This window comes from Capricornis sumatraensis, chromosome 14, assembly GCF_032405125.1.
Source record: "Capricornis sumatraensis isolate serow.1 chromosome 14, serow.2, whole genome shotgun sequence".
Taxonomy (NCBI): domain Eukaryota; kingdom Metazoa; phylum Chordata; class Mammalia; order Artiodactyla; family Bovidae; genus Capricornis; species Capricornis sumatraensis.
The window spans coordinates 45,897,776-45,923,877 of NC_091082.1; the positions used below are offsets into that span (position 1 = coordinate 45,897,776).

At 38.0% G+C, this 26,102-nt stretch overlaps 1 protein-coding gene across 1 annotated transcript in view; it reads left to right on the forward strand.

Annotated features, from left to right (window-relative positions):
- MROH9 (maestro heat like repeat family member 9) overlaps positions 1 to 26,102 on the forward strand; it is a 175,625-nt gene that overhangs the window by 90,682 nt on the left and 58,841 nt on the right. The window contains exons 2-8 of the mRNA XM_068985731.1: positions 3,937 to 4,016; positions 11,461 to 11,596; positions 12,153 to 12,239; positions 14,650 to 14,754; positions 20,520 to 20,655; positions 22,145 to 22,149; positions 23,972 to 24,094. Coding sequence (XP_068841832.1) covers positions 3,937 to 4,016; positions 11,461 to 11,596; positions 12,153 to 12,239; positions 14,650 to 14,754; positions 20,520 to 20,655; positions 22,145 to 22,149; positions 23,972 to 24,094 — 672 coding nt within the window. The remainder of the gene's footprint in view (positions 1 to 3,936; positions 4,017 to 11,460; positions 11,597 to 12,152; positions 12,240 to 14,649; positions 14,755 to 20,519; positions 20,656 to 22,144; positions 22,150 to 23,971; positions 24,095 to 26,102) is intronic.

The following is a 26,102-nucleotide window of genomic DNA, read 5'->3' on the forward strand; positions in this document are numbered from 1 at the left end:
CTGAGCTTTTGATATTTTGCTGTTGTTAGACAAAGAGATTTCTAGTGAGGTAGAGATGAAGGAAAGGGTACAGCCTCACATACTATTCTTAGAAGACCAGTCCATGGCTCCCTTTGAACATTCCCAGGATAGTTTGTGAATTACCAGAGGGGAGTTCAAATTCCCTCAGGATAATGATTATTATGATAATACTCTGGCCAAGGTGGCATAAGAAACACACATGATATGTATGTGATTTGAAACATCTGAAATTCAAGAAACTAGCCAAGTTGGCACAACTCCAATTTTTCTGGCCCAGAATGACAAGTGATACTGAACAAAGATGTCAGTGATATAAGGTATATATAAAAAGCAGATGGCTAGCTTAGAGAAGAAAACCAAAATAATAAATATGGAAGCTTAAGGCCCATAAGACTAGCCCTAAAATCCAGTGTTATGAAATGTATTACGAAGTACACATTTCCAGGATTGTGACCATTTTGTCAATTATTATAGGTTTCCAATGAAGAGTCCTAGTGATTAAGGAGTAATTGAAAATGATATAAAAGAGAACTTATCCATATAATAGAAGTTAAAGCTATAATGATAATTGTATCTCCCCAGAGGAAGCACTGAAGAATTTCTGCGAACACTGGTGAATATGTTATATATTTTGAATAACAAAAAGCCTAATTGGGAAAAGCAGAAATTCCTAGCTAAATTCTATAACTTCCTCTGCTGACACCATTGGAGAATCAGTTTGTATATGTTAGACAATCCTTATTGCTTATCAGTGTGTACACTGGTTTTTGGAATTAGGTAAGCATTATCAGTATATATAGCCCAAATGAAAGCACGCTTATAACAAGGAAGGAGTATTGTTGTAAATCAGTGAATCCACAAATGATGTGATGCTAAAGTAATATGGACAGAGCAATAAGATGGTGCTGGAGCTGTGGTAACAAATCTGGCTCCATGAAAAAGAGAGATGCTAGTTAAGAGGGGAAGCAGAGGTCCACATTATTATAGATCAACTGAACAATGATTATTACTGCACAAGCAAGCAGGAGGATTAAAAAGGCTTCTCAATTCTGGCTGTACATCAAAACTTCCTTGAAGCTTTTTTTTTTTTTTAATGTTGATGCCAGGTCTAGAATACAGACTAATTATATCCAAATCTCTGAAGATGTGGTCCAGTATTCAAATCAGTTTTTTTTTAACCCCTTAATGTACTGTGAGAGTTGGACTGTGAAGAAAGCTGAGCACTGAAGAATTGATGCTTTTGAACTGTGGTTTTGGGGAAGACTCTTGAGAGTCCCTTGGACGGCAAGGAGATCCAACCAGTCCATCCTAAAGGAGATCAGTGCTGGGTGTTCCTTGGAAGGACTGATGCTAAAGCTGAAACTCCAATACTTTGGCCACCTCATGCGAAGAGTTGATTCATTGAAAAAGACCCTGATGCTGGGAAGGATTGGGGCAAGGAGGAAAAGGGGACGACAGAGGATGAGATGGCTGGATGGCATCACCAACTTGATGGACATGAGTTTGGGTGGACTCCGGGAGTTGGTGATGGACAGGGAGGCCTGGCGTGCTGCAATTCATGGGGTCACAAAGAGTTGAACGCAACTGAGTGACTGAAATGAACTGAACTGAACTGAACTGAATGTACTGCCAGTGTTGAGAACCAGTGACTGAGATTTAAAGGGTCATGTTCCAAGGACTCAAGCTCAGTTAGAATGTATTTTATAAGAAAATCTGCCACTGAGACAATACCGCCAGAGGATCATTGCTTATATCAGACAAAATGTTCAGTTAGTCATTATCGAGAAATACAACTAGTGGATTTCTGGGCAAATCAAATGAAAGTGGTGATGAGGACAAAAATGCCTTTCCAAAATAAACGAATTACCATTATACTTCCATGTTACAGTAAGAGCTGTCTGCCATACAGAAGGTTCCATGCTGTCTAAGTAATAATAATGTGCAAAGTGTTAATAAGTAACATAGCAAAGACCTATTCTCTCAAGATTAAGTAAAATCATATTTGATGTTGTTAGGAATCAATACTAAATATGAATATAAATATTTTAGAGAAAAGAAAATAAGTCCTCTGCACCACTCAGTCTGAGCACAGAACAGAGAAGAGGTGTTAGACAAAAATCAATGTGATTCCCAGAAAGGTCACAGCAGGATGCTTATCTATAGTGGGAAGACGCTATTTTCTAGTTAAGATCCCCAATCAGGAAGCTTCTACGACTATTTCAGTTAGTTTGGGCTGGTTTAATACGAGACCAGAAAATGGGTGGGCTTCCCAGGGGGCTCAATGGTAAAGAATCTGCCTGCCAAGCAGTAGATGTGGGTTTGATCCTTGCGTTGAGAAGATCCCCTGGAGGAGAAAATGGCAACCACTCCAGTATTCCAGAGCCACTTCAGTATTCTAGGAAAATTCCATGGACAGAGGAACCTGGAGGGCTACAGTCCATGGGATAGCAAAAGAATTGGACATGACCAAGCACTAAACAACAACAGGAGAATGAATGGTTTAAACAACAGAAATTTATTTCTCACAATTCTGGATGCTGTGAAGTCCAAGACCAAAAAACGTCAGATTCAGTATCTGGTGGGATTTCTCTTCCTGGTTTTCAGACAGCCATCCTTTCCTTGTATCCTTACTTGGTAGAGAGATAAATTGAAAGCAAGCTCTCTCTTAGAAAGGCTCTAATTGCTTAAAGGTCTTATCCCTCATGACCTCATCTAAACCTAATCACCTCCAAAAGATCCTGCCTCCTAATATCATTACATTGGGGTTAGCATTTCAATATAGAAATTTATGAAAATTCAAACATGCACCCTACAACATGGACTTAATAGACAGGAATATAGTTCCATCCTTCAAGATTGCTCTTACACTCCACAGAGGCAGAACATAGATCCCACAGGGCACTCATTGCTGGAGTCAGTGGAGCAGCACTGAGCAAATGGAGATGGACTTTTTTAGGGTGAGAAGCAATCAGGGGCAGCCATTTGCCTATGTGCTAGAGAGAGAAAACCCTCTTTGAAAAATCATTATTATAAAACAGTACCTAAAAGAAAGGGGCTTCCCAGGTGGCACAGTGGTGGTAAAGAGACATGTGTTTGATCCCTGGGTTTGGCAAGATCCCCTGGAGTATGAATTGGCAACCCACTTCAATATTCTTGCCTGGAAAATTCCATGGAGAGAGCAGCCTGGTGGGCTACAGTCCTTGGGGTCGCAAAGAGTTAGACATGACTGAGCGACTATGCACACATATATACACCAAAAGAGAACTCTGAGCTATTTCAGAAATACTGAGAATTTCTATAAACAGTACTAATGGGCCTGATACAAGAAAGTGACATTGCAACAGGGGCTTACATAAACAGGGGTGAGATGCAGAGAAGAAAAGAGATCCTGTTCTATTAGCCCTGCTCTAGATCTCCAACTTGTATAAAAAACTGGAAATTCTTATTGGGATCCCACTGAACGTCATATATAAGTTTAACTAGCTATATTAGACAGCTATATGTTGATCTGTACCTGGTTCTCATTCTATAGTAGTGTGAGTTTGGACATTCTTCAGTAAGGCCTAACATAAACCACCTTGCTGGTATCTTCATAGACAGACTCCACAAGGAGTATATTGCACTTAACAGTGGTGTATACAAGAGCACTTGGTAAAGAGCATTCCTAACAAAATTTTGTCTGGAAATGGCAATTATATAGACAACCATGATTGGCTACAAAAGGCCAGCATTTAGTATCATGAATAGGTTTTAAATTACAATTTGTTTGGTCTCAACACTTTTATAAAAGTTTTGGCTTATGTTTCAAGTCCAATTTGGCCTCTTTTGTCTCTGTAGAAGGCAGAATTACACATGGTGTTATGAGTTCCGCAGATATATCATCACTGATTCTTTTCTTTTTCCTGGTACTTGCAGGAGCAATCAGCTACCAGCCTATGGGACGCATACGCAGGTCTGATAAGTAATCAAGCCATGATCCTGGCCTTAAACTCCAGGTATAATAAGCTTTCATGCTCTCTTATTGGACTGGTTGAATACCTTTAAAATGTAATAGATACATACCAACAATGTGAAAAGTTACACCAGGTTCCTTCACCCTAATTCAGCACCTATTCTTTCTAATGTTTATAAACCTTTCTGTATTGCATAAATAGGCAGATAAACTACTATACTACTTTTCATTTTTACTTTGTGTTAATTTTAACTTTTCTGTAAGATCATATTTTCATTTTGATGGCAACAGAATATTTCCAAATTTTGACATTTTCTAAACTAAATTTTATCAGTACTGTAATTATCATCCTTGTACACAAAAGATTGTATCTGCTCTGAAAAACTTCTTTGAAATACCCTTCTGAGAGTGAGGTTTCTGGTTTAAGTGATGTGTGTGTGTGTGTGTGTGTGTGTGTGTGTGTGTGTGTTAATCGCTAAGTCATGTCTGACTCTCTTACCATCCCATGGACTGTAGCCTGCCAGGCTCCTCTGCCCATAGTATTTCCCAGGGAAGAACACTGGGATGGGTTACCATTTCCTGCTCCAAGGGATCTTCCCAACCTAGAGACTGAACCCAAGTCTCATACATTGCAGATGTATTTCTTTACCACAGAGCCACCAGGGAAGCCCTGATTTAAATGATAGGCAACCATAAAAATGCCCTGCTCTTGAGGATCTTCACTGGCCAACAGCTACAGCTGCTGCCTGTGTAGATTTGCCAACATGGTCTGTGAGGCCTCACTTCCTGTGGGCTGCTCTAATCAATGACCCAGCACGGTAGGACAAATAACTCCAATGGGTGCCAGTGGGTGACTTCATTGAGAGATCCTCATCAGCCAGGCTGAACCCTCCTTGGAACTTGCTGTAATCCAAGACTCTTCCTACCCTAATCCTTCTTCCTTCCTTCTCTGCTTCTCTTCGAAATCTCTTTTACTTCTCTTAGACTTCTTAAAATCCTCTTTTAGCATCTGTTTCCCCTAAACCTGAAGTAATGCAAATGAGATGAATTGTCTTAGAGCTTTTGATAGCATCAGTTTGTTCTCCAGAAAAAAATGCACCTATAAGTGTTTCGTTAAAGCCTAGTCACCTGGAAGATATGCATGCATATATACAAAGATACATATAGACAAGATTTGGAATATTATATTATGTTACAAGGTTCATGGAAAGGCAGACTGTAGATTAGAATCCCCTTCTTCATATTTTAATTTTTTGGTCTACCTAAATGTGTTAAAAATCTCCCACATACATAATGGTTTTCCTTTATTTTAAAAAATTTATTATAAATTTATTATAAATTTTACTTTTCATATTTTGATCAAGTATTATTTGGTAAATAAAGATTTACATGTTATATCTTCATATATACCTATATAATTTAACAATATAAATGAATTCTGTTACTATTAAACCCATGGACTTCCCAGGTTGCTCAGTGGTAAAGAATCTGCCTGCCAAGCAGGAGATGTGAGTTCAGTCCCTGGATTGAGAAGATCCCCTACAGAAGGAAATGGCAACCCACCCCAGTATTCTTCCCTGAGAAATCCCATGGACAGAGGAACCTGGTGGACTATAGTCCATGAGGTCGCAAAATAGTCAGACACAACTTAGCAACTAAACAATAACAAAATTAAACCCATATAATATCTTCCTCCTTTTTTTGACTAATTTAGTCTTTCTAATTATTTAGTTTCTACTCCCTTTTTACTTCTCTTTTAAATCTTTAAAATTGCCATTATACTTATTTCCCCTTATAATAATTTTAAAATAATGTATTTATTTTGTTTATGCCCTTCACTTCTTTGGTTGTATTTTCAGCCCTTTCAAAATCTTAAGTTATATGGATAGTTTATTATTCGTCTCATTTTTAATAAGAAAAGAATGTTGCTAATATTTAATTGCTTCAAATTTTCTAATTTTTAAAATAGATTTCTCATGGTGATTAGAGAATGAAATCTATATATGCTTTTATAGTTTGAAACTTTCTATGGCTAACTATATGCAGAATATTTTTCAGCATTCCATGATTATTTAAAAAGATAACCCTTGTTATCTGATTTAGTATAATTTATTTATATCTCCTTATTAATTATATTAAAGATATTATCAATTGCAGATTTTTAACTTTTATCTGCCACATAATAATAACTGAATGCTTAATCTTTTCCTATGTGCTTCTATTTCTCCTTATATCCTTAATAATTTAATAGTTTTTTATAAATTATATTTTATTTTTTTAATTTTTATTTTTACTTTATTTTACTTTACAATACTGTATTGGTTTTGCCATACATTGACATGAATCCACCACGGGTGTACATGCATTCCCAAACATGAACCCCCTCCCACCTCCCTCCCCATAACATCCCTCTGGGTCATCCCTGTGCACCAGCCCCAAGCATCCTGTATCCTGCATTGGACATAGACTGGCAATTCGATTCTTACATGATACTATACATGTTTCAATGCCATTCTCCCAAATCATCCCACCCTCTCCTTCTCCCTCTGAGTCCAAAAGTCCGCTATGCAATCTGTGTCTTTTTAGCTGTCTTGCATACAGGGTCGTCATTGCCATCTTTCTAAATTCCATATATATGTGTTAGTATACTGTATTGGTGCTTTTCTTTCTGGCTTACTTCACTCTGTATAATCGGCTCCAGTTTCATCCATCTCATCAGAACTGATTCAAATGTATTCTTTGTGGCTGAGTAATACTCCATTGTGTATATGTACACAGCTTTCTTATCCATTCATCTGCTGATGGACATCTAGGTTGTTTCCATGTCCTGGCTATTATAAACAGTGCTGCGATGAACACTGGGGTACATGTATCTCTTTCAATTCTGGTTTCCTTGGTGTGTATGCCCAGCAGTGGGATTGCTGGGTCATAAGGCAGTTCTATTTGCAATTTTTAAAGGAATCTCCACACTGTTTTCCATAGTGGCTGTACTGGTTTGCATTCCCACCAACAGTGTAGAAGGGTTCCCTTTTCTCCACACCCTCTCCAGCATTTATTGCTTGCAGATTTTTGGATCGCAGACATTGTGACTGGTGTGAAGTGGTACCTCATTGTGGTTTTGATTTGCATTTCTCTAATAATGAGTGATGTTGAGCATCTTTTCATGTGTTTGTTAGCCATCCATATGTCTTCTTTGGAGAAATGTCTTTTTAGTTCTTTGGCCCATTTTTTGATTGGGTCATTTATTTTTCTGGAATTGAGCTGCATAAGTTGCTTGTATATTTTTGAGATTAGTTGTTTGTCAGTTGTTTCATTTGCTATTATTTTCTCCCATTCAGAAGGCCGTCTTTTCACCTTGCTTGTATTTTCCTTTGTTGCGCAGAAGCTTTTAATTTTAATTAGATCCCATTTGTTTATTTTTGCTTTTATTTCCAGAATTCTGGGAGGTGGATCATAGAGGATCCTGCTGTGATTTATGTTGGAGAGTGTTTTGCCTATGTTCTCCTCTAGGAGTTTTATACTTTCTGGTCTTACATTTAGATCTTTAATCCATTTTGAGTTTATTTTTGTGTGCGGTGTTAGAAAGTGATCTAGTTTCGTTCTTTTACAAGTGGTTGACCAGTTTTCCCAGCACCACTTGTTAAAGAGATTGTCTTTACTCCATTGTATATTCTTGCCTCCTTTGTCAAAGATAAGGTGTCCATATGTGTGTGGATTTATCTCTGGGCTTTCTATTTTGTTCCATTGATCTATGTTTCTGTCTTTGTGCCAGTACCATACTGTCTTGATGACTGTGGCTTTGTAGTAGAGCCTGAAGTCAGGCAGGTTGATTCCTCCAGTTCCATACTTCTTTTTCAAGATTGCTTTGGCTATTCGAGGTTTTTTGTATTTCCATACAAATTGTGAAATTATTTGTTCTAGTTCTGTGAAAAATATCACTGGTAGCTTGATAGGGATTGCATTGAATTTGTAAATTGCTTTGGGTAGTATACTCATTTTCACTATATTGATTCTTCCGATCCATGAACATGGTATATTTCTCCATCTATTAGTGTTCTCATCGATTTCTTTCATCAGTGTTTTATAGTTTTCTATATATAGGTCTTTAGTTTCTTTAGGTAGATATATTCCCAAGTATTTTATTCTTTTCATTGCAATGGTGAATGGAATTATTTCCTTAATTTCTTTTTCTACTTTCTCATTATTAGTGTATAGGAATGCAAGGGATTTCTGTGTGTTGATTTTATATCCTGCAACTTTACTATATTCATTGATTAGTTCTAGTAATTTTCTGGTGGAGTCTTTAGGGTTTTCTATGTAGAGGATCATGTCATCTGCAAACAGTGAGAGTTTTACTTCTTCTTTTCCAATTTGGATTCCTTTTATTTCTTTTTCTGCTCTGATTGCTGTGGCCAAAACTTCCAGAACTATGTTGAATAGTAGCAGTGAAAGTGGGCACACTTGTCTTGTTCCTGACTTTAGGGGAAATGCTTTCAATTTTTCACCATTGAGGATAATGTTTGCTGTGGGTTTGTCATATAACTCTACACCTAAAGCAACTAGAAAAGGAAGAATTAGAGAACCCCAGAGTTAGTAGAAGGAGAGAAATCTTAAAAATTAGGGCAGAAATAAATGCAAAAGAAACAAAAAAGACCATAGCAAAAATCAACAAAGCCAAAAGCTGGTTCTTTGAAAGGATAAGTAAAATTGACAAACCATTAGCCAGACTCATCAAGCAGCAAAGAGAGAAAAATCAAATCGATAAAATTAGAAATGAAAATGGAGAGATCACAACAGAAAACACAGAAATACAAAGGATCATAAGAGACTACTATCAGCAGTTATATGCCAATAAAATGGACAACGTGGAAGAAATGGAAAAATTCTTAGAAAAGTACAATTTTCCAAAACTGAACCAGGAAGAAACAGAAAATCTTAACAGACCCATCACAAGCATGGAAATTGAAACTGTAATCAGAAACCTTCCAGCAAACAAAAGCCCAGGTCCAGATGGCTTCACAGCTGAATTCTACCAAAAATTTCGAGAAGAGCTAACACCTATCCTACTCAAACTCTTCCAGAAAATTGCAGAGGAAGGTAAACTTCCAAACTCATTCTATGAGGCCACCATCATCCTAATACCAAAACCTGACAAAGATGCCACAAAAAAAGAAAACTACAGGCCAATATCACTGATGAACATAGATGCAAAAATCCTCAACAAAATTCTAGCAATCAGAATCCAACAACACATTAAAAAGATCATACACCATGACCAAGTGGGCTTTATCCCAGGGATGCAAGGATTCTTCAATATCCACAAACCAATCAGTGTAATTCACCACATTAACAAATTGAAAAATAAAAGCCATATGATTATCTCAATAGATGCAGAGAAGGCCTTTGACAAAATTCAACATCCATTTATGATAAAAACTCTCCAGAAAGCAGGAATAGAAGGAACATACCTCAACATATAAATTATATTTTAATAAATATGTTTAACAATTTTCAATTTTGTTTCTATGTGCTTGAGATTTTATGTTAATAACTATAACTTTTATCAATTTATATTAATTGTACATATCTCAATGCTTTTTATTTGAATTAATCATATAATATATTGATATAGCCCTCCTGATTTATTTCTGATCATGTTTTATATAATATTCCCATGCTTTTATCAAGAGGCATCTACTTTCCTTTATTCAATTGTGATTCTTGAAATTAATCTTGCAAAAATTTCACTTACTAATATTATGTAATACTATTGCTCTACAATGAAAAGAAATAAAACATTTTCAAGAAAAATTTTTAGTATATTTGGTTTACCACTAATTCTCACTTCACTCCAATATCAGAAACAAGTATTTAGCTCAAAAATTTTTAAAAAGCATACAGTAATTTGTGAGAGATATTTATTGTTTCTTCTCACATTTATTTCTATACCATATTGTTATATATCTTAGAATATAAGAAAAGTTTTACACTGCAATTCTCAAGACCAAGATGTCTCTAGCTGTAAAACACACTAGTAATTTAATAACTGCTCTTTTGAAAAAACTGCCATTTTTCTGATAATTGTCTATGTTGACCCATATATTTTTGTTGGGCTTTCTTTAGTATCACCAATATCTGACCCCCAACCTCCTTCACATTTAAAATGAGAAGACTCTTACTCCATCAGCAGTTGTGAATGGCATCAGAGCATCACGTGTGTGCTTAGTGTGCTTAGTCACTCAGCTGTGTCTCATCCTTTATGACCCCGTGGACTCTAGCCCACCAGGCTCCTCTGTCCATGCGGATTCTCCAGCCAAGAATACAAGAGTGGGTTGCTATGCCCTCCTCCAGGGGATCTTCCCAACCCCCGGTCTGAACCCTGGTCTCTCACATTACAGGCGGATTCTTTACCGTCTGAACCACCAGGGAAGACCAAGAATACTGGAGTGGGTAGCCTATCCCTTCTCCAGCAAATCTGCCCAACCCAGGAATCAAAGCAGGGTCTCCTGCATTGCAGGCAGATTCTTTACCAGCTGAGCTACCAGGGGAGCATCATGCTACTTTCCTAATCCTTGTTCATCATGTGGATCATCTTAGCATTTTTAGAACTGGTAATATGATTTCAAAGTACAAGACAATTTTCTATTGTATCAAAATATTAATTTTTCATTTTCCTAAATCAAATCATACATCCCTAGAATCCTACCACTGGAAAAAACCACTGGAACTTTTTGATAGGTAACACACTTTTATTTGTTCACAGTCTGAAAATCCACTGGAGTCCATGAATAAGTCAAATCAATCTTCCTAAGATTTAAAAAATTATCTACTATGATTCAGGAGATTCCATTTCAAACAATGGATAGCAGATATTTAGATCTTCTTGTCCAGTAGAGGGAAATGATTCTGAGTTCAGCACAAGATTTCCTACCTTTACCAACTATATTACCATCTTATAAAAAAAAAAATTATTTGTACTTAAAAAACCCAGGAGGCACCGTTATCCAGATCACACTTATCAAAGGAAAAATAGCTGTGTCGCAACTTATCTTTTTAACGGTTGATGGGAAGGTTTCTTTTGCCATCTACTGGAAGACGTATCTCAATATCAGAAGTGTTACATGTGAGAAACACAGTCTCAAGGATTAGATAAAATGTGGCAGTGATATATTTCAACTACCTAAATTTCAGCATGGCTTGAAGAGCTTAGCTGGGAAATAACCACCCTGTAAAGTATTATGTCTATGGAGAAATATATTCTGAATTCTAAATAACTGATTACAAATTATTTTTTACCAAAAAAATGATTCCTTTATATTTAAATCACCATAATAATTTTAGAGTAATACTTAAAATTCACACATTGTATAAAGCCAAAGTTGGGCCTCATGTTCTAGTATCCTGACTCTTAAACTAAGAAAAGGCCACTAAATTTAGCTTACATCTGTTCTTTCTTTAATTTAATATCTTTTTTTTTTTTTGATCAGCTTCGTGGATCCCGCATTGCAGTTTGAAACTCAATTGAAGATAATAAAGTCATCCTTTAAAATGGCATTTGCTGTCACAAATCTTGATGAAGTGAGGGAAGTTGGTATGAATGAAGATGACGAAAGCGACCTAGAAGTAAGACTTTGCTTCCGTTAATCATGATGAGACGTCTTTGTGCACAGCAATCCCACAGAATGTCTGCCCACAAGTTGTAATCTATGTTTTCTTCTTCACTCTTTTTGGATATAATAGATAAATAGCAGCATATTCCAGCACTAATCTCTTTTTCTGGACTCCCGGTGAACTCTACAATCCCTGGGGTGTAAGGAATTGTATTGAATTTATAGGAACAAATGGGTGAAGAGATTTTGGTTAATTTGTTTAGCAAGTCCAGCAAGTTTACTGGCAAGTGCTTCAAAGAAGTAAATAGGAGCCAAGAAAAGTGCAGGTTGGGAGACTTCTGTAGTAAGATCAGTAACATCCATGGTTTTTTATTTCTCAGTCTTGCTACACAGTTCACTTGTCCTACAAGGTATTAAAGCAGTTCATGGCATGTTGTATTGAATGAGGTCTCACCTCCATAGCTACATCTCTGCTTTTTTTTTTTTTTAACCTTCAATATATGGGGAGAACTGACGATCCAGGATTACATAACTACTGGCTGGCTGGTTGTCTAACCCTTGTTTTTCAGAATTTATACCGAACTATTTTAAACATATTTGAGGACACTCTTCTGATCTTAGTGTCTAAAGATGTCTACAAACTGCAGATCTTAAAGGTAAACAGAAGATAAATGGCTTTGTTTTCTTGTCATAAAGCTAAAGAGTATACTACATTGCTATTGTTGTTTAGTCCCTAAGTCATGTCCAACTCTTTTTCAAACCCATGGGCTGTAATCTTCTAGCCTCCTCTGTCCTTGGGATTTTTCTAGGCAAGAATACTGGAATCAGTTGCCATTTCTTCTTCCAAGGGAATCTTCTCTACCCAGGGGTTAAACTTGTGTCTCCTGAATTGACAGGCAGGTTCTTTACCACTAAGCCACCAGGGAAGCCCATACTATGTTTTACTTTTTATCATTTGCCATACTTACATCTCCTTCAAGAATCTGGCAGCTGAAAGATTTTCTTTACCTTTCAGAATATGTCATTATCTCCCAAATGAAATCCCTTCCTTTTATTTGAACCACAGAGACGGAATTTTAAGAATTCAGTTTTGGGAGTATGGCAACAACAGACACTTAAGAAGACAGGTATTATGTGGCAACATAAGTGTGAACACAGTATAGGGTAGCAGAACATACAACGATTGGTCTAAACCATCTTCAGGTCCATGTAACAGTTAGCCATATTTTGATAATGTTAATATGCATGTTCTTCCCTCACAACTCTGGGACTAGGGAATTCCATGGGCATCCTATCTTCAAGGATACCATGGTATCAAGGAAGTTCTCATAAACATCTATAATCCCAATTTTCATATCCAAGACTTCAGTGTATTTTTAATGTGCCAGCCAGAGACACAGACTTATCTGGACATATTATGATTTTCAATTTTGCATTTTTAACATGATAGCATCCAGAGGCAGCTGTCTGGAAATACTGAGAAACTAGATCGATGGGTTTTGCAAATCATAAAATACATTCAAGGAAAGAAGTAGAATTGATATATATGTAGATAAGTAGAAATGTGAAAGATAATAAAATATACAGATGTAATATGTGCCTGATTTTAGCCATATATTTTCCATGCACTTTAAGGTGGTTATTGAAAGTGAAAGGTAAAGCCAAGGGTTTCCTTGGCAGGTCAGATGCTGAAGAGTCTGCCTGCAATGCCGGAGAGGCGGGTTCAATCCCTGCATCAGGAAGATCCCCTGGAGAAGGGAATGGCTATCCACTCTAGTATTCTTGCCTGGAGTATGCTATGGACAGAGGAGCCTAGTGGGCTACAAGTTCATGGGGTTGCAAAGAGCTGGACACAACTGAGTGACTAACACTTTCACTAACACTCCCATGTACACTCTTTCAACCACCCTATGCTGCTTATTGAGCATTTACTCTATGTCAGGCACTAAGCTGAATACTTAATAAGTAGGTTATTTAATTTAATCCTTAAAATAACCCTGTGAGAAAGTTAAAATTATTTCTCCCATTTTTCAGAGAAGGAAATGGAAGCTGAGAGAGAAGCAATAATATATGGGCATCTAATGAGTGGAGGCGCTACTATAACTTGGGAGTCTGTTACTTGACCACCTTATTCTTAAACCTACCACATCTAGAAACTCCCCTGATCCTCAAAAAGAGCTGAACCTCACTCCTGGAGAAGGAAGAGGCTGAGATTGCTTTCCTTTCTTCATTCCTAGGAAATAAACTTCAGAACAGTTTTTTACAGTGGGAGCAAGTGAAAGGGAAGAGATTTAGCCAACCATTGACATAAATACTAAGGACTCCAACAATCAGTCTTAATAAGTCTACTAATGGTGGTTAACATGTGAGGCACATGAAGTCTTATTCCTTTCCCAAGTTTATACCTATGTCCTTGCACCTGAGGATTTAGAACAAAGAGGCAGAAGCCACAGCAAGACAGACCAGATTTAGCAATGAATTAAAATTAACAAGAACTTTCTCACTGAACTGACTCCAGGAATATACTCTATACCATGAGACAGAAAGTATCTGTATCGTGAATTTGCAGAGGAAATTATGGAATAAAATGACATTTCAGGATCAGATCACATTTTGATTATTTTTTAAAACTGAAAATCAGATCCTATGATTTAACAGAGAGAATTAACATGCACTTTAAAATAAAAAGAGGAGACATAGTTGATGATAATCCTGTTTTCCATGATAATCCATGATAATCATGGTAATCCTCATAACCCATGCTGAACTTTTCATGATGTCTGGCAAAGTGATTGTTAATAGTGGATATTAGTAAATACATGTTGGATAGAATTAAATAAAACAAAACCCTGGTGTAGCTACTATGGCAGATGAAGTACTATACTATTATAGACAGTGGTATACAAGCTCATTGTCATACTTTTTAAATACATATAGAATAGGTGTGAAATCATTGGGAGATCATGGGGAATCTTGGCTTCTTGAAGGTGATGATCTGAGCAGAAGAAAGGAACTTGTGGAAATAGAAACGCCACGGTTCCAGGATGGTTCTTGTGTTTTCAACAGGAAATGGCTGTATGGATGAATGAAGATAATTCGTACATGCAGGAGGAAGCCATGGTGGTGATCAGCAGAGTGCTAAGCTTTGCAGCCAGGAAAGTCAAGGGATCTGTAAGTCACAGGGACCGCTCCTTTGCCACGGGCTCCTGAAGACCGCTTCTGCAGCATTGCTTTCCTTTGTTCTGCAGTGTTTGCTGACCGCCACCAGGTGGAAGCACACCAGCATTTTCCAGATGGTGGGAACTATAATAGCCTCATCCAGCTTACCTGTCTTGGAAACAAACCTTTACTAAGTTAACATTCTCTTTTAATAATGTCTTCTAAAGATAATCATTATTATTTTAGTCGCTCAGTCGTATCCAGCTCTTTGCAACCCCATGGATGATAGCTTCTGTCCACAGAATTCTCCAGGCAAGAATACTGGAGTGGGTTGCCATTCCCTTCTCCAGGGGGTCTTCCCGATCCAGGAATCGAACCCAGGTCTCCCACGTTGCAGGCAGATTCTTTACCATCAGAGCCATCTTTGAAGCACAGGAAGATCACAATTTTTAAAGATAATTAAGTCAGTGAAATTAATGGAGGTGAGGGGACAAATACATACAATGGGCAAAAAGATTAACAAATTAAAAGCTAAACTTCCCATAGGCAAGGTCTGTGTATATCTATATCCGACACAGTGTAAATAATAAAGGAAGATTTGTTCTGCCATTCTCTAATTATAACTACCCATTCTGTTCTCAGGTTCTGGCCATTCACTGGATAAAAACTATTTTCTTCATAAATTACCATAGCCTGTGTCTTCCAGACTCTCAGAGGCCCTTGTCCTATCGAACAATTCTTTCATTTGTATTCTATCAGAAATATATTTTAAAATAGTATTCCTTTTACATGACCTGTGTGACCATCAGGATGAAGGAATGGCTCCACTCAAAGAATATTTGCCCTTTCGATTAAACTATTTTCAAACAGGTGAAGACATGTGAGCTAAACACGTCACCTTATCTCATCAACAGAGATTTTTTCCTAGATTTGTTCCTTTGGCATATCAGCATTCAAAAGACAGGTGAAGGATTTCTAGTCGAAGCTAACACCTTGTCTACACGTCTTATCTCCACTCCGTCCACAAAATGATAGTAATAAAATGTGTTAAATGTATAAAGCTTCAGCAACAAAGAGAATTAGTAAAGGGATCCTAATGGGCTAGCGAGGTCAGCAAACTTCTGGATGACAGAATAGATAGAAGATGGTAACTGAATAAAGTCTGGCAGGAGAAGCTGAAAGACAGGGGCATGTGAACATCAGGATGGAGGATGGCTGAAAAGGGAGGTGGTTTGCCCTATGGACCCTGGAGAGTCTGAAGCTATGGAAACCCAAGTAATGATGAAGGGTGGGAGGCAGAGGAAACTTGAAGATGTGCTAACTCACTGAAAAGACTCACCTCATACAGAAGGATCTACGTAGCATCCCATCCTCCTTTACACATACACTATTCCACAGGGAAATGAGTCCATCGGTAGATGAAATGTTGAGGACTTATTTCTCAAAACAATTACAAATTCTCTGAGAAAATCATCTTGGTTCTGTTGTTTAGACATACTTCAGCATGACCCAGTGTCCCCATTCAGCTACTCTAAAGCCAAGTTGACCAGTTGACAAGCCTTGCTCACATACAAAATCCCACTAGTGGCATCACATTCTTAAATATGACTAGACACCTGAGACTTGGCAGGCATTTGAGAAAACCCTCCAAATATAATAGCCCCCGGTAAATAAAGAGTACAAAATGATTATCAAAAATAAATAATTTGGGGGTACAGATGAGTATTTAGTCTCAAAAGAAGTAAAGAGGAAATATTTATATACCAAAAGGAAACAACAAAAAGTGAATATGTCCTCTGTACTGATTCATCAAGCAGGAATAGGTAGGCAATGTCCCAAAGTGATGTGAGAACCGAAGTGGAAGTCCATTGTTTGGAGATGGATAAGAAGCAGCTAAATGACTTAGTAAGTGTTTACTTTTGGAAGTTAACACTTGAAACTCTCATAATTCTTATAAGGAATGGAGAGGCCAGCAGTATGCAAAAAAAAGGAATCCAGTAAGAAAGGGCCAGATAACTAAGCAGGAGCACTTAGGGACAGAAACAGAGAAGCTACATTTCTCCAGATCTTAACTCTTTCCTACTTTCAGCACTTTATATAGATTTTCTTATTTAAAAAAAAAAGAGTTAGACTGTATTAAAATCCCCAAAGTCTTGTGTTTGAGGAGGTGTGACTGAGGTTGGCAGACTTTTGAAAGGACCTGTGCAGGGCATAATCAGTTTGCCCCAAGGTTCAAACAACCTTACTCTTCTCTTGGCCCATACTAGGTCATGTCTCCCCTCTACCTCAAACATGCTATGCAGTCTAGACATGGCCACACTTACTCTGCTAGAGACACACATCTAGAAAGACCCTATCTGGCATCATTAGCAGCTTCCTTTACAAAGACACCTGCTCAGAGTTATACATACACAAGTTCATGAGAAGGGATAAACAGAGAGAATGTTCAAGGCAAAAAAAACTGTACACAAAAAACTCTAGGGCCAATCCCCTGTAAATGCCCCCCAGCTCCAATGAGATAAGCTGTAAGACATACTCACCTGGTTCTAGGTACTTTTGCTATAAGCATCTTTGCCACAGATATCTTTGCAGTGTAACTAATTGGCCATGAGGCAATTTTTTTTTTCATAAAAAATAAAATAATGAAAAATAAAAGGAGGACATTGAAAAGGTCATTATGAAACTTGAAAACTTAATAACAAATTTAAAAGACTTTCTTGAGAAATGCAACTTAAACACATTTAAAATGTGTGTAAATTCATGTCAATCCTGCCCCTGCAAAAAAATGGATTTTATTTTGTGGGTGAGGTACTTAAGCACCTGTCTTTGAAGGTTTTCATTCATAGTATAAGTTTTTTGCTTGTTGATTCATCTCCTCATTCAGCATGGCAATTTTTCTCTTTTTTTGACAAAATTTCTTCCTTCATTAAGAGAGGCATTGGTTTCTGAGTATTAGAATGCATATTTGTAACTGAACTTTATATTGTGTCATAAAAACCTCTTTCCTGTTTTTTGTTCTTGGCATCTTACCACATGTCTGTTCATAGACATTCCAACATTCTATGGGAAATGTAGGTTCACCTCTGAGCCTTTGAGACTCTTAACCTCCTTTTCCTTCAATGTAGCATGTTTCAAAATAAGAAACCAACTCTTGGGGCAAATCATTGTCATCTGTCAGCTCAATAAAGCCATCAATAAATGGGCTAACTGAAAGAAAGTCTGACTCATTTTAACCAGTTGAAACCAAAGTGTCAGACCGAACTGTCAACTAATTATTTTATCTTTCACAGCAAAATTGCCTTATCACCAATTAGTCATGTGTTAAAATGTTTGCAGCAGAAATGCATGTGGCAAAAACTTTTATGGTAGAGAAGCCTGTGGCAAAAATACTAGGCACAGACTCATACTCCTCCGTTACCCCCAGTAGAGAAAAAGAGCACCTTGCCCTTTTTTCTTAAACCTATAACACAATTACAGTTCTGGAAATCTTAACATTCAGTGGAAAAAGAAACTTGGAATGCAAACCAAAAGAGCAGACTACCCAGTGGAAATAAAAGGTTTCTTCCTAGGGCCTGAACAGTGACCTCTACTGTCTGCTTGTAAATTCTCCTAAATCGTGTGCTGAAGCTTGTCCAACTCTTTGCCACCCCATGGACTGTAGCCCACCAGGCTCCTCTGTCCATGGAATTTCCCAGGCAAGAATACTGGAGTGGGTTGCCATTTCCTACTGCAGGGGATCTTCCCAACCCAAGTATCGAACCTGCATCTCCTGCATTGATGGATTCTCTACCACTGAGCCACCTAAGGATGGGAGGAGCCCCAGGTAGCCTTACAAAGAAGTATAGGCAGAAAAAATCCAAGGAGGACATCCACAGAAGCAACAGATTATCTTCCCTTCTACTTAGACCATCACTTCCAGCATTCTAACTTGGTTATACCCTTGGCACATGACCTAGGTCACCTCATGTTTTTTCAGGAATGACTCCATATAAGTGTGTGTGTGTGCTATGTGTGTGTGAATGTGTGTAAGACTGAGATAGATGTGAGTGAGTCAAGCAACAAGAGAAGGTATATGACATAAGGGTATATGAGAGTAATACAAAGAAGGAGAAACAGGTCTTGAGATCTCCCTGGAAGGTTGGTTTGACTCTTTTACCACCAACCATTGCTCATTCATCAAAACACCTATCTATCTAGGAAAAGTAATCATTCATCTTAGAGACAAGAAGATTCTGCAGGCCCACTAGTTGAGCAAACCTACATGTGGGCAGAGTCCTAATTGTTTCTAAAAATTGGTAATAATACTCACACCTTCAGAAAAGCAAAATGTCTCTTCCATCTCTTCTTCTACACGTCTGCTTCCCTCTCTATTTACACGTGATCTGACCAAACAAATCAGTCAAGATGAAAACCTAAATATTTGAGAAGCCTATTTGAGAAGCCACAAGGAAGTTGTGTGTGTATGGGGTGGGGGGAAGGCGGGAGGAGAGATACATAAATGTTCTGATAGTAGCTTTTATACCAGAAGCAAATGTACTGAGTTTTTTAAAACATTAATTTTCCTGGAAAGAATTAGAGCAATTGTAGGAAGAAAAGTCACACTTCTCCAGTGACTCACAGAGTCATCTGAAGTGTTTCATACATGGAGAAGGAGCATGAAAGTTTTTGGACATTCACTCCCCAACCCACTATCCTAAGAGTTTGCTACCTACAAATAGGTACCTACTCTATGGAATAGAAACTAACATTAGGTAGAATCTCTAGTATTTCCAAGCACTTTGCTAGGAACTTTCCTTTTTGTCATAAATGTTACCCCCTTAGTTCCCACAATAATGTTACATGGTAGCATTTGTTATATGCATTTCACAGATGAGAAAATTGAGACTCAGTAACAGAGCAAGGATTTTAATACATAGTTTGTGTATTCTGACACTCAACTGTAACCATAGTCAGATACAGTAAGCCCCCTACATATAAATCTTCAAGTTGTGATCATTCAAAGATGTGAATGCAAATATGCGAGCTGTTTCACTGTACTACTGTACTTTTCAAAACACTGTACTGTAAGATGTTAGATGTTTTATTTTTCTATGTATTTGTGTGAAAAGTATTATAAACCTATTACAGTACAGTACTCTATAGCCGATTGTACCTAAGGTAAGTTTTTTGGACTTATGAACAAATTGGACTTATGAACACACTCTCAGAACAGAGTATGTTCATATGTGGGAGACTTACTGTGTGTTTGAGTCTGTGTGTGCATGTGTGTGCATGTGTGTGTGCATATCAGACACAAACATTTAACATTGACTATTGGATGTGAGAGTTGGACTGTGAAGAAGGCTGAGCGCCGAAGAATTGATGCTTTTGAACTGTGGTGTTGGAGAAGACTCTTGAGAGTCCCTTGGACTGCAAGAAGATCCAACCAGTCCATTCTGAAGGAGATCAACCCTGGGATTTCTTTGGAAGGAATGATGCCAAGCTGAAACTCCAGTACTTTGGCCACCTCATGCAAAGAGTTGACTGATTGGAAAAGACTTTGATGCTGGGAGGGATTGGGGGCAGGAGAAGAAGGGGTCGTCAGAGGATGAGATGGCTGGATGGCATCACTGACTCGATGGACGTGAGTCTGAGTAAACTCCGGGAGCTGGTGATGGACAGGGAGTCCTGGCGTGCTGCGATTCATGGGGTCACATAGAGTCAGACACGACTGAGCAACTGAACCGAACTGAGCTGATGCTTAGCAAATGTATTTTTCTACTTTGTTTGTTCACTAGGCAAGCGTTAATGCTCCATGTTTGGGTGTCCTGGCAGCAGAGTTATCTCTTTTGTGTTCTCATTCTGATCCCTCAATCACACAACAGGCATTTGTGGGAATGTATCACCTCCTCTGCATTGCAAAATGTCAAAGCGGTAAGATTCATCTTTTCTAAGGGTTACGAAGAATCTGTTCCTAATTATTCTATTGTGGGTTCCAAGGAGGTTCTGCGTCTGTAGATTTCTAAATCCTGCCCCAAGATCTATAGCTCCATTTATCAAAATGTATTTTTAAATCTTTTTTAGAATTATTTTTTAAATGTTATAGTTGGTTCTTCAATATGTATCCCTGGGTCAGGAATATCACCTGGAGAAGGAAATGGCAACCCACTCCAGTATTCTTGCCTGGAAAATCCCATGGATAGAGGAGCCTGGCAGGCTATAGTCCATGGGGTCGCAAAGAGTAAGACATGACTGAGTGACTTACACTTTCACTTTCATACTTAGATTAGTGTCAGGGTGTTACTGGCAGGAACAGAAATGCTGGGTGGAGGCAGGGAAGAAAGAGAAGAAAAATTACCAATCAGTTCAGTTCAGTTCAGTCGCTCAGTTGTGTCCTACTCTTTGCGACCCCATGAACCACAGCACGCAGGCCTCCCTGTCCATCACCAACTCCCGGAGTTCACCCAAACTCATGTCCATTGAGTTGGTGATGCCATCCAGCCACCTCATCCTCTGTCGTCCCCTTCTCCTCCTGCCTTCAATCTTTCCCAGCATCAGGGTCTTTTCCAATGAGTCAGTTCTTCACCTCAGGTGGCCAAAGTATTGGAACTTCAGCTTCAGCATCAGGCCTTCCAATGAATATTCTGGATTGATTTCCTTTAGGATGGACTGGTTGGATCTCCTTGCAGTCCAAGGTCAGACTCTCAAGAGTCTTCTCCAACACCACAGTTCAAAAGCATCAATTCTTCAGCACTCAGCTTTCTTTACAGTCCAACACTCACATCCATACATGACCACTGGAAAAACCATATGGGACTCTTAAAAAGAGGCATTCTTTTTGTCTCTAATGCAGCGTTAAATAGAATTCTTGCTTCAATGATGGGGGAAAAGATGTAAATAAATGCTGTTCCGGTCTACCTAACAAAGTGTGAGACCTTATGGTATCAAACTATTTCGAAGTACTTAAACAGAGAACAGATTTGCCCTCCCATAATAAACTGTTTAAAGACAACAGATAACAAAGCACAATGATTCCTGAGAGAAGAGAACAGATGAATAAATAAAGCAGAGTCTACAATTGATTGAGTTTACAACCTAGAGTAACTTTCTAGGCTGCAGCCCAGAAATGAGCAACCCAAGGGTCCCAAGTTGAAAAGACAGAATTGGGAATCCAGAAGGATCAAGATATCTAGAGTTCACATGGCAGAGTACCAGAAAGGAGTGCTCCAGAGATCTGCAGAGAGTCCATTTAACTATTGGCTATGTAAGAAAACTACCTGCTGTTTGTGGGGTGAGGGGTAATACCCAAAATGGTTAAAGGTAAAAGCACTGAATTCCAAAAGACTGGCAATGGTGCCCATGCCTATAAGTTAGAATTTGAAACTTCATAATTTACAAGTAATAAAGCAGATTAGTCAAAGAGATTTGGTCTCATCAGGAGGAAAAAATTATCCCTGAATTACTTTAGCGCCATTCAGCCTGTCTGCGTTAGTTGTTCAATTGTGTCTGACTCTTTGCAGTCCCACAGACTGTAAGCCAGGCTCCTCTGTCCATGAAATTCTCCAGGCAAGTATACTGGAGTGGGTAGCCATTCCCTTCTCCAGGGGATCTTCCTGACCCAAGAATCGAACCTGGGTCTCCTGCCTTACCGGCCAGAGATTCTTTACCATCTGAGCCACCATAGAGTGTCAGAGGGAATGTGAAATGATACAATTTGGAAAATAATTTGGCAGTATCCTAAAAAGGCAAACACACATCTATCATATGATCCAGTCATTCCTCAGTCATTCCTAAAAGAAATGAAAGTAAATATCCACTCAAAGACTTGTACATGAATGTTGACAAGATCTTGTTTTTTTAATAGCCCCAAACTGGAAACAACCAAATGTCCACCAAGATGCCGATGAATACACAGATGATGGTATATACGTACAGTGGGGTAGTATTCATCACAGAGAAATCAATCAACTATTGACAAATACAATAATGTGAATGAATTGCAAATAATTTTGCTGAATGAAAGATGCCAAGCAACAGAAGAGCAGCACATACTAAATTGCTCCACTTATTTGAAATTAGAAAATACAAATGCAAGAATGCAGATCTGTGTGTATCTTTGAATCAGGAAGTGCTATAGTGTGTATCCAGTAGCAGGTTTGAGCAATTATGAAAGGACAGGAGGAAACTTCTGGAGGGAATAAATCTTTTTTTATTGCAGTAATACTTTTATGGGCATATGCATATATATAACCAGTCCATCCTAAAGGAGACCAGTCCTGGGTATTCATGGGAAGGACTGATGCTGAGGCTGAAACTCCAATACTTTGGCTACCTCATGCAAAGAGTTGACTCATTAGAAAAGACTGATGCTGGGAAGGATTGGAGGCAGGAGGAGAAGGGGACGACAGAAGATGAGATGGATGGATGGCATCACAGACTCAATGCACATGAGTTTGAGTGAACTCTGGGAGCTGGTGATGGACAGGGAGGCCTGGCGTGTTGCGATTCATGGGGTCGCAGAGTTGGACATGACTGAGCGACTGAACTGAACTGAACTGAACATATATATATATATATATATATATATATATATATATATATATTTGTCATTTGTGAAAGTCGCTCAGTCATGTCCTTTCTGAAATACACTCAGACTCTTTGCAACCCCATGAATTGTAGTCCATGAAATTATCTAGGCCAGAATATTGGAGTGGGTAGCTTTTCCCTTTAATAACTTACCAAAGTATGCACTTTAAATATGCTGCACATTGACTATATCTCTATAAAGCTGTTAGCAAATAAAAATTCAGTTAAAATCTACCTTCTCTAGAACTAAAAACATCTGCACCTGAAGCTTATTTGAGAGCTTTTCTCTTTCTCTATACCACTCCCTCAGTTCTTTGCAAAATGCCTCCAAGTCTGCTCTTTTACCAATAGACTTTCCAACTTAGCAATAGCTCTTCCATTGCACTGAACTATGGATTTGATGGCCGAAATGTAGTTGATACTTGGTCAACCTATTAAAATTATATATGTCCTCCACAGAGGCTTCTCTTAACACTTTATAAATTCTGGGCCAATGTAGTCATAATATTAGTATTTTATGTGACTAAACTTTCAGCAGAGAGTTAAACATTCAGAAAATTTTACATTCCCAGAATTGGGCAGGAAGAGGAAACTAGAAATAGTAATGTTATAGAAGGAACCAGTGATCAAATGAAAATCTTAAACTTTCTTCCTTGATACAGAGGGTACTGCAAAAAGTAAAAATAAAAAGTATTATAAGCCTGAAAATCATGATATGCAGCCTTCTTCCTCTGGTACAGAATTTCTACCCAGGAATTTACAAAAAGACAAAAGTAAAATCGCTCAGGTAACTTAGCCCCCACTTTATCCTGTAGCTTTTGTTTCATGTGTAAATTACTTTTAGTGGCAACTTATTTCTTTTTTTAATATAAATTCATTTATTTTAATTGGAGGTTAATTACTTTACAATATTGTATTGGTTTTGCCATACATCAACATGAATCCGCCAAAGGTATACACATGTTTCCCATCCTGAACCCCCCTCCCTCCTCCCTCTGCGTACCATCCTTCTGGGTCGTCCCAGTGCACCAGCCCCAAGCATCCAGTATCATGCATCAAACCTGGACTGGTAATTCATTTCATATATGATATTATACATGTTTCAATGCCATTCTCCCAAATCATCCCACCCTCTCCCTCTCCCACAGAGTCCAAAAGACTGCTCTATACATCTGTGTCTCTTTTGCTGTCTCACATACAGGGTTATCATTTCCATCTTTCTAAATTCCATATATATGCATTAGTATACTGTATTGATGTTTTTATTTCTGGCTTACTTCACTCTGTATAATTGGCTCCAGTTTCATCCACCTCATTAGAACTGATTCAAATGTATTCGTTTTAATGGCTGAGTAATACTCCATTGTGTATATGTACCACAGCTTTCTTATCCATTCATCTGCTGATGGACATCTAGGTTGCTTCCATGTCCTGGCTATTATAAACAGTGCTGCAATGAACATTGGGGTACATGTGTCTCTTTCAAATCTGGTTTCCTCGGTGTGTATGCCCAGCAGTGGGATTGCTGGGTCATAAGGCAGTTCTATTTCCAGTTTTTTAAGGAATCTCCACACTGTTCTCCATAGTGTCTGTAGTAGTTTGCATTCCCACCAGCAGTGTAAGAGGGTTCCCCTTTCTCCACGCCCTCTCCAGCATTTATTGCTTGTAGACTTTTGGATTACAGCCATTCTGACCGGTGTAAAATGGTACCTCATTGTGATTTTGATTTCCATTTCTCTGATAATGAGTGATGTTGAGCATCTTTTCATGTGTTTGTTAGAGTGGCAACTTATTTCAACAAAATTTATATTAATAGATTTTTTCTCTTTTATTTAAATTAAATTCAGTAAAGCAAAGAGTAAATGATAGAGTATTTGGCTTCTTGATCTTCATCTGTTAATAAGAATCATGCCTATTATTCCAGAACATAGCAATTTACATTATTTACTAGATAATTCTTATAGAAAGCAAAATGAGGTAAGTGTTTCCTAGTTGTTATGCTTCTTTTTGTTTGGCTAATAAGTTACTAAAGATGGAAAACTTCTGGTTTTCTAGAAAAATTAGTGAAGTCAGAAATTAAGAGGATTTACAATGCTATTATAATTTACTTAGCAAACATCAAAATAATTTGGTATATATTTTAAAAACCTATTAAATTTTAAAAATTTCTTAAGTTTTAGTGATAAACCTTAGCACTAAGTAAGTAATTTCTACAGTGACCCAACCTTAGGGAAAATCATGAGACTCTACATCTCTATACAGTCCTTCATCTTCTTCAAAGTATATATGCTTATTCACATGCTTGCAAGCTCATCTGGCACAGGTGCCTGAATCATACTGTCCAACTGATGCTCTTCTAGCTACACAGGAATCAACAGTCCAGCAAAACTGGCTGGAGAGGCCCTTCAGGCTAGCTTATCTCTTGAATCGAAGGGTCTTAGATTTTCTCCTAAAACTACATACAGAAAGCAGTGCCTTGCCCTCCCACACTGAGGCAGATAGAATTGTGGGAGGCTGTGGAGATATGGAAGCAATACATCTCAAATAATAGAATGAAAAAGACCACATAGATATCCTTAAACATGCATCTGTATAATGATGCATCTTTCCAAACTCAAGCATTACTCATAATCCACCTCCCCTCAGAAGTCACAAGCCTGGTTAACTATAAAGTTTTCTATTTACATGAAGAAACTAAGCATCCATCTAGGTTTACTAGAAAGTCCTTCTACATTCCTCCATTCTTAACTCCAGAGCCCTAGAATTGAAATCCTGAGACCCATGATTAGCTAGTG